This window comes from Mus musculus, chromosome 6 (assembly GCF_000001635.26).
Source record: "Mus musculus strain C57BL/6J chromosome 6, GRCm38.p6 C57BL/6J".
NCBI lineage: Eukaryota > Metazoa > Chordata > Mammalia > Rodentia > Muridae > Mus > Mus musculus.
In genome coordinates this window covers 149,555,582-149,565,832 of record NC_000072.6, presented here as the reverse complement: position 1 = coordinate 149,565,832, position 10,251 = coordinate 149,555,582, and the positions used below count along the sequence as shown (strand labels likewise).

At 33.7% G+C, this 10,251-nt stretch overlaps 1 protein-coding gene across 13 annotated transcripts in view; it reads right to left on the bottom strand.

The window, feature by feature from the left end:
* Window positions 1-2,503: 2,503 nt before the first annotated feature.
* The window catches only part of Bicd1 (BICD cargo adaptor 1), a 154,506-nt gene continuing 146,758 nt past the window's right edge, over window positions 2,504-10,251 (bottom strand). For 9 of the 13 annotated variants that reach the window (XR_003956156.1, XM_006507014.4, XM_006507017.4 and 6 more), the window contains one exon: window positions 3,113-9,189. Coding sequence is in view for 9 of the 13 variants with exons in the window: in XM_006507016.4 (XP_006507079.1) it covers window positions 9,029-9,189 (161 nt within the window). In the remaining 4 variants the exon portion in view is untranslated. Of the gene's footprint in view, window positions 9,190-10,251 lie in introns of all 13 variants that reach the window. The other 4 variants (NM_009753.4, NM_001112796.2, XR_869604.3 and 1 more) reach the window with 2 other exon arrangements.

Genomic DNA, 10,251 nt, shown 5'->3' with positions numbered 1-10,251 from the left:
CCCAGCACTTCAGTTCCTGCTACTCAGCCATGTGCTCCTCCCCTTTGTGGGCAGTGACCCTGTGCTCACCAGGTACCTACTTCAGAGATTGACTGAGCTCCCCTCACAGCACTCGGTAGGCATTTCCCCTTCTTCCTCCTGGAATCAAGGTAGATAGCATGCATAACCCGTTACTCAACTTGCAGTGGAGTTATTAATCTGTCCCACAAGTGGAAGGGTGCCCAGAATATTAACAAAGAAGGATTTTAGGAAACAAGAGCTTTGTGGCTTCATGCTGGGTTCAGGTAAACTGCAGCTACTTCTCACCTGGTAGGTATGAAACAAAGCAGGAAACAGATGACAAACACTGTAGAACACTATTGTTAGCTGGCACATCGTCCTCAGTGGGAAGGTTAAAAGCAAAATCAAAAACAAACAAACAAAAAAACCAAAACAACACCACCACCACAAAACCGACAGGAGTATTAGTGAAGGTTCTCTAGATGAACAGAACTGGTAGAAGGACTCTCTCCATGTATGCAGAAAGTGGATTTATTAGAATGGCTCACAAGCTGTGGTCCAACTAGTTTGACAATGGCTGTCAACCAATGGAAAGTTGAAGAATCCAGTAGTGTTCAGACCATGTGGCTGGATATGCTAGTTGGTCTACAGTATATTCCAGAATTCCAGAGAAGAAGGCTTTAGTACCAGGAAAAAACAAAACCAAACCACCACCACCACTTCCACCGCCACCACTACAACAACAACAACTTGCTAGCCAGAGGTAGGGCAAGCAGACAAAGAGAAACAGCTACCATCTTCAATGTCCTTTATATATTATAGGCTGCCACCAGAAGCTGTGGCCTAGATTAAAGGTGGATTTTATCACCTCATAAAATCTAGATTAAAGAAGGGGTTTCCCACTTCAAAAGCTATAATTAAGAAAAATCACACATAGTACTGAAACTCTTTCAGTTTTAGTTAATTCAACATGTTCACATACAGGTTTTCCTACTTTTATAAATGATAAGCAAAATCCTCTCCTGAATGTGGTCACAATGTCAAGGCTGAGCTATTTAAGGTTATTCTTAGCTCAAAGTCAGTAGAAAGATATGTAAACTATAAAAATGATATACAGAAATGCCTCTGGAATGTTCACCTTATATTATAAGATCTAAGATGAAAATCCAGTAAATGACAATGTGAGAGTAAATTGCTCAGGAGACAATGCTTCCTGTTGATTATGATGTGTGATCTAACAGATAAATGTATCCATGCCACAAATTCAGAAAACATTAAGCAAAGTCACCTATCAGAACTGTGGACACCTTTCTTAGAGGAACAGCTTTGCTGAGCAATTTTAACTTCACAATAGGGCTGCTTTAGCCTCTGAGTAGGCTGGCTTCCATGCAGGACCAGAAAGACATCATTTTAACTAGATCTGACTGCTGTCTGTCTCAGGGCTATAATATCATTATATAGAATTGTATTTTTAAGCTTTGATATATATATATATATATATATATATATATATATATATATATATACACACACACACACACATACATATAGCTTGCATGTGTCTGTATGCAGTACCAACAGAGACCAAAAAAAGGCAGGAGATTCTTGGGACTGGAGAATCAGCAAATGGTGAGCTACTATGTGGTTTCTGGCCATGAAGCCTCAGTCATGGGAGCAGACTGAGGGAGCAGGCGTGTCTCTGACTATTTTGTCTGCTTTTGGCACACTTTCTCTCATGTTAGGTTGCCTTGTCTGTTTTGGTGTGAAGGCTGTTGCTTTGTCTTATTATGTTTTATGTTGTCATGTTTGGTTGTTATCTCTTGGAGCCCAGTTCTTCTGATGGGAGATGACCTCTATTTTGAGTTCTTTACCTTCCTGTTTTAAGGAGTTTCCTGAAGGATTGAATGATTTAATCTTGGAGGGAACAGTTATGCATACTAGATATTAACCTAAAAGCCTAAGATATAGCAGAAAACCACTAAAAAGCTTCATACCCCCAAAATTATATATATATATATATATATATATATATATATATATATATATATATATAGAGAGAGAGAGAGAGAGAGAGAGAGAGGGTTAAATTGCCAGAAGCCATTAGCTTCTGCCTTCCAGAACAGTAAGAGAGAGTTAAAGGTCAGAGGTCATCAGCCTTTGGCCTTCTTCCTGCCTCAGTACTTGACTGTAGGGGGCTGGGCCACCAGCAAAGACTTTCTTTTCCTCTTTTTTTGTTCTTGAGGCAAAATCTTCCTGGCCTTAACTTGTGAGCTCAAGTGATCTTTCCCATCCTCCTGTCTCCATATTTCCAGTAACTATGACAGAGAAGTGTCAATGTAACTGGATTAAAAGAGACTTTTTTGATGTTTCTGAAGGCTAGTCAATTCTTACGCTTTAGGAATGTAAAAAACTATTGGTATTACTGTATAAGAAAAGGCCAAGTATCAAATAGATTTGTAGGTCAAACCTCCTAGAACAAAAGCAAAAACAACAAAAACAGTAGTTTTTAGAAAAGGGAATGATTTTTAAGACACTTTATTTTTAATGTTTTCTGTGCCAAAGAAGAAGAGGCAACTTTAACCAGGCCCATAAATTTGGTCAGTTATAAGGGTTTCATTTTTGTTCATTATCACTTCACATAAACCCATACTTGCCTGTTTCCTCCTTAACCCTGCACCACTGTAAAATAAAACAGAATCAAAACAGATGATCCTCAGAGCAGCTGATCTACCATGATTTATATTGTAGGTCCAGTAAAAGTGACCTCCCTCGAGTTTGCTGGCTTAGCTCTTTCCTATGTAAAAGAAAAAAAGAACCATCTCCATAATAAAGTGTCATTTTCCTTTCATTAAAACAGTGTTTCCTGTATTAATACATTTCTAGTTTAATTTAGCTAAGTGCATTTTCCTGCCAAAATACCCTTTAAGGAAACATTATGAGTTTGGAAAATGGAAAATGAAGTTGATACACATCACAAAATATGCAGAAATGTTAAGACAAATAAGGTCTTATATTGGATAAAAATATATAATCATATAGTGATTCCTATACTTTTTATTTCTTGTAGGTATAAATAAAAATGGCAAACAGAAAAATTGTAAACTAATAAAAATTTAACATTGATGAAATAAACAAAAGATAATCAGTTTATTTACTGGAAAAAGTTTTGCAATACAGTATGGTCAATTGGTAAGATTAACCAAGATAATAATTATTAGTATCTAGTTATTTCCTTAGCAGTGGGGTGCCTTTCACAAATATTGAGTGCACAGAAACAAACATATGACATAAGGATTCTCCCTTGAGAGGTTCACTTGGGATTATCTACAAAAAAGTAAAAAGAACAGCAAGCAATAAATTTATAAGAACTTTTTGTACTTAAATGCACGTGTCTTTGATAATGTCGCTGATGTTTGGATTTCAAAAATAATTAGCAAGAAAGGCATTTCTTAAATTAGTTTTTCAGTCATGTTTTCATGGTATTATTATTATTAGATAGAAACACTTCACATTGTTTACTCCCCGAAGGCATAATAACAAAGGCTGGAATAACTGAATCATTACAAGGATAATCATACAGTGTAAAAATTAGGTTTGACCACACACAACACAAATTTTAACATGGGAAAGAATCACAACGTCAGAGTCACATCTTCATATATGCATAGCCATGCAAATAAAGACACTGAATATATTACAAAAAAGTCATAAAATATTTTCAAAAATTGTTAATTGACTCTAACAGTCAAACCATTGAGCTTAAAAGTTTTGTGGCAAGAAAATTAAAAAGTATTTCCTCTGATATGACACATAGTCATAGCTATGAACCCAATGATTCCTTCTGTTTCTCCCTTACAAGATAAAGATTTGTCAACACAACAGTGTTATTTCCCTTAACTTCATAGTTCTCTGATAAAGACTTTTTTGGAAAGGCAGATGGATCTCTGCAAATTTGAGGCCAGCCTGTTCTAAGTGAGTTTCAGGACAGCCAGGAGTATACAGAGAAACTCTGTCTAAAAAAATAACAATAAATAAATAAAATAAAATGTAAAAAAAAATTATTTTTTTGAAAAAAAATAAGCATACATCCACACTAAGAAGCATCAAATTTACTTCTCAACGGTCTCATTAGAGAGGTATACTGAGCAGAGACTGATTATGTGCAGAAGTTAAAATAAAAATAAGTTCTCAGCAAATGTAGAGCAATCAAAGAAATTATCCGAATCAGCAGGTCATTTAAGCTTCAGTTCAATTGTGGCAGATTATTAAATAACTCCATCTGAGAGATGTAAAAATAAATTTGAGGAACAAAGCCATGCGCTTCAGTATGGAAAGGAGATCCAGTGCATGTAACAGCCTCCTTCATTCCTAATGGCGAGATCACACAGCAAGTAAGATTTCTATATAGAGTCAATGTTATGGATATGGGAAAGCTTACATGATGTGAAATATTTCATGCAAACGTCTTATACTCTTGCTTTACACTAATGAAGGTTAATTTTGCTCCTTATAAACAGATTGTCATTTCTGAAAAATCCCAAATTTAAGAACATTTTAAATTTTAACACTAATTATCTCATTAATTTATATCTTGAGTAATAAACAAGATATCTTATTTGAAATCTTTTGGGTATTAAAATAAAAACAGGTTACAAGATATTAGGGACTATGGTGGTTAAAATAACATTTAAAGATAAATTTATTTTCAAAAAACTCATCTTGGGTTATTATTACAGAAAATGGGTATGGTAACTCAGGAGCTAGGACACTGATTTTGAAGTAAGTACTTTTCAACCTTGGCACTGGCCATGCTGACTAGCATGACTTCGATAGCTTTCAGCTTTATTTGAAATTTATTTAAATTTTGCAGCCTTAATGCAAGGTTATTTAAATCACTCTGATTTATTAAAAACAAAAGTTTTAAACATTGTGGGTTTTACAAATTTCATTATATGTACAATATTAATTCATTTGTGACATCCTTGGATTGAATGAGCAGGATTTTATTCAGGGAAATATCAGTGTTTGTTTTGTTGTTTGTTTTGCAGTGCAGTGGGTGCTATCCTCTCACACAGGTTCAGCAAACACCCCTGGCTGAGTTACTCCCTACTCCTGCCCACTGATTTCTTTGTAAGAAAGATTAAATCTTTTGTCTGAATTATACAATAAAAGTTGACATTTATCAGAGTAGAAAATATATTTGATTTATTCATATAATTATTTGTAACCTGTACTTGGTTACTGGAGAGGATTTTATTCAATATAGTATATGAGGGAACATCCACATTCTTAGCTAGTTCAGTAGACCAATTGTTCATGCTTACCTAATAGAGAAGGGCTTATCTGTATAAGAACATGTTCTACAGCATAGATAAAGCAAATGTTAAAGACAGAAGATCTTTGTGTGTGAATAAAATTTAAAAAGTATTTGTCTCCTCTATGAGATTGCATACACTGTATTTATGAAGTTTTCTTGGGTATATTTGTTTTTTAGACTCTGACACTGAAGCTTCTTTAAATGGAGTTGCTATACTTCAGATACCTTTAAAGAAATCCTTTTAAAAATAATAAATATCTTAGAAAATTAAGATTGTTATCCTAGTTTAAAAGTAAACATTTTCTATGACCAATCAGTAAAAATTCAATATATTTTAAATTTTAAAACAAAAGAATCATAGAATTGTGGACTCCTAGGATTATATATTATTGTAAATTGTCTATACTTACAAGACTACCAGTATCATTCCAGTTTTTAAAAACAAATCTTTATAGCTATCGAATGATTAAGTTTCCACTTTAAAATATCTCTTTCCTATAGGTAATATTAACCCTTCTCATTTAGTCATATAGGCTCTGTAGCTACTCTCTGTCATTTGTTAAGTTCTTTTTGTTGGATTTCATTATTGTACCTCTTCTCCTTTAGGCAAATATAAATTATAATTTCCAAATAAGTCTTTTCTTCATTCCTTTATAGATTTATATTCTCTAGAAGTTTTCAAAATTCATTTTTCCTCCTCTCTCTTCTTTTAAATCCAGAATTAGATATGCAAAAGGTTTATACATCCAAAGTTTTGTTCATGCTCCTAAGCACTTAGGCCAAAAGCAATTTATTGCTTCTTTTTATTTTACTATTATGCTTTAATGAAAATCCTTAGTGAAAAAGCATTTCTGCATACTAATTCATCTATTCAGCTTTGTAATTGTGCTTACATTAAAAAACCAAAAACAAAACCGTGGGAACCAATAAGATGGCTCAGCAGGTAAAGATGTTTTCCACTAGGCCTGATAATCTTAGTTCAATCCCTGGGATCCATACAGTTGTGGGAGAGAAGCAACTTCTGTAGGTTTTCCTCTGACTTTCCCACACATACTGTGGATAGTGTGTGTGTGTGTGTGTGTGCGCGTGTATACACACACACACACACACACTCTACAATGTAATGAAATGTATAACAGTAGTTGTGGGTGAGCACACACACATACATGCACGCACTACAATGTAATGAAATTTTATAACAGTAGTTGGTTACTTTGATAACTGATCTTAAACATCACCTCTCACCTTTGTTCAAAATGTCTACAACAATTAGCATTTGTAGAATTTCTTTACTTTATATTTTAATATCAAATGCACCTTCAATTCTCTTATTGAGATTCATGGGTTTTTTGTTTCACCAGTTTTCACTTTTTACATTCTGATATTATCTTTATAGGTACTCGTTTTTATCAGCACTCTACATTTATTCATTGAAAGGGTCCGTAAATAAATAAAAATAAATACAGCTCAGTTTAAACTGCACTAAATGATGTTACTACATAAATACATGATAGTCTCTTACTGCTTAGCAATTATTACCTACTTTTGTGCTGAAAATGAGAAATTTGTTTCAAAATTTCTATATCTTCTTATTAAAGTTGTTAAAATTAATATTTTATAGAAGTAATATTTCAAAACAAAAATTTCCACTATATTCAAATAAACAACTATAATAAAATCGTTTATAACAGACAGTGATAAATTTCATACTGGAAGAAGTCAACTCTATTCACAAACACAATGCAGCTATGTCAACAGTGGTTACACAGAGAAGAGATCCACTGTTGAGTTCCCAGCCCAAAGACACAACTTGCTTTGAGGTACTTATTTCCTCAAATACAAAATTAACTTAGTAATTCTGACACTTGGGTTTCGAATCATGCTTAGCAAAGGGGGAAAAGAATAGAAAGAACAGAGGAAGTTGTCTTTAATTGAACTCTGACAAAAATCTGTACTGTCTCACTAAGATTGGCACCAGGTAGACTTAACACCAATAAATGAGGAAAATGTATAGGAACAACCAAGTAATACAGGAGGGACGACTTTGTAGGGATTCTGACTGATGAGAAGTTCCATAGGGTCTATTATTAATCCGATAAAGAACACAAAATCTTTGGGTTGCTTTGGTAACTATGACTGGTACTCAACAGGAACATAACAAACAAAAAATATTTCTGTAATGTGCTTTGTGGCTGACAGCTGACCTTAGGTCACCACTCCATAAACATGCACATCTTTCCCTCCACAAGCTGGGTAGCTCTAAAATCGCCATTGTTGGTGTCCTACAAAACTAGTCATCTTTTTGCTAACAGTGAGGACTAGTTCTGTTTTGAAGAAAAGTTAAAGATACTGTTACATGAAAAAATAAAACCTTTATGGTTTTATGTAAGTTAAGGCTACCTGACAAAGACAAGGAGTCAGGGTTAGGCGCAGTTATGTGGGCAGCACTTGAGAACTGAGGAATCCAAGTTAGACCTTACAGCTCAACTAGCTGTTGTCCTTGTTTTCTCAATAATGCAAAAACTAAATTTTTCTATGAAATTCTATTGCCTTAAATAAAGTCATAAAATTACCTAGCAGAATCTGTAAATTAAGTAGGAACATGTCTTATCTCAATATAATATGACTGTAGGCACCTGAGTGTTTGTTAAAAGTAGACAATGAGCTAAGGTTTACTATCTATTTTTTTTTTTTTTGGCAAGGAAGATTCATTGTGAAAAAGAAAACAAACAACAAAACATACACTTTCTGCATAAAATAACTAGCCAAGGCTACCTTACAGTTATATATGTATATATTTTTGCATTTATTGTGATCCCTTTTAGTGGGAAACCCATAGTAAGACCCTAAATTTGGAAAAGTTTAAAAAATTTGTGGTCATTAAATAAGCACACCATTTCTTTCCTTCAAGTAATTTGTCCTTCTTTAATACGACCACACACACACACACACACACACACACACACACACACAGGAGCAGCACCAATATATCTATCTACTCAACTGCAATTTTAAAAAATTAAAGATACCCTCAAAACTTGATTAAGTCAATGAATCATAGCTTTGCCTCTTTCTTAGATTTACTTAATAAATGTTTAGTGAAGAAACCTAGTTAAAAAAATAACTGACAATTAATGAGTTACTGATTAGAAAATAACTGCATAAAGAATATTCATGTAGCAGCAAAACAGTTATTGTTAACATTCTGATGCACCTCATTTGTAATTTTCTGCAAGAAAAAGGACCAGAATCTGTCCGGTTTCAGATTTTAAACTAAATTAAAACTTTAAATAACTAAGTAAACTATGACTCTTTAAAAATAAATGAATTCTGCTTACAGAAATAATCTTTATAAACATAAACCATACAGAAAATAAAATATAAAGTAAGTATCAATGAAAATTATTAGAATCAACATCTATAGCTGACTTTGGAGTATAGGGAAAGATGATTTTACAGCATATCTATTTTACATTGTCTTGGATCTTTTTTATGCTATGGAGGTGAAGCCAACTATCTGAAATACATGTTTCATTTCAGTTTTAAGTGAACTGTTGCCATTTGATTGCAGGTCATCTGTGATTCAGAGAAACCAGAAATTGATCACACGAAGGTCTATGCATCATTTTATTCTTCTGAACTCTCTTTACTCTTCAAAAATGATGGACTGGAATCCACATATACATCTAACATCCAAGAAGAAAACACCCGCTAGATCTTAAGCAGTGCCCTCACTGTGACTAAAAAACCTTCAGTCCAGATATTCATCCATGAGAGATGAAGACTAGGGGTAAGGAGGCTTGGTGAGACAATGAAGAGGTGCACACTGTGAGCTGGAATGTGGCTGTTCCTTACTGAGGGCAATGTCCGGACTGAAAATGAGAGAGAAGGCAGTTAGTAAAAACAAGCTGGTAAACAACCAAGTCCACTGACAGTCAAATTATTGTCCTATACATTTTAAACACATGAACAGAAATTTTGTGAAGAAAATAGTTTAAAACCAAAGCATGCCAAAAAAATAAAAATAAAAATGAAGGTTTTAAAAGCAAAGCATGGGGGCATGGATAAGAAAGTAAAAAGAAACGTTGAGAACAGATACATGAACTTGTCCCCAAGTCAAGTATTCAGATTTTGCAGTTTCCAACGCCTAGATCTCTGAGTTGGCAGTAAAGTGTCATTAGATCAGTCCTTATCAAACTTTATAGTGGGTACAAGTCACACAAAGATCTTGGTAAAGGAGACTTTGATTTAGCAGGGCCAGGAAAGGACTCTAGAGTCTGCATTTGTAATGTGCTCACTGTGGTTCAAATGGTGCTAGCCAATGGACCAAGACATCAGAGTTTAGAAGAGACTAGAGTTTACTAGTAGAGACTCAAGAAGATAGTTCATTTGCTTGTGAAGCCAAGTTTACTCTAAGGAGTCCTCCACTTTGGCTTGATGGTGTGAAAAAAAATGAACTGATAATTTTTATGACATTTTGCAATTGTTAAGTGAATGATGTTGTTTTCTAACCAATAGGCCACATCTGAGAGCCTCAAATTGTAATGAACCTGGTCATTCAATGTATTGATGAATAATTGACAAATAAAGTAGTAAAATTAGATTTCCTAGGGTAAAATTATAAGACATATCTGGGCTTACATGTTTTAAAATGTGACTAGCAAAAGGGAAAGGGCACAGTAAGAATATTTTTTAAATTGCAATTCCCCATATATTATGAATTTTAGTATCATATAATTAATTTCTATAGGGAGTATTTTATATAACTTATTATATATATGTGTGTATATACATACAATATAATATTATTCATCTAAATATTTCAAGGTAATGTTTTGGATGTGTTAACTAAAATTTGTATTAAACAAATACTTTTGAAGATTTGGTATTGAAATTGTCAATCAGATATATCTGTTGAACATTAGTATAAAATC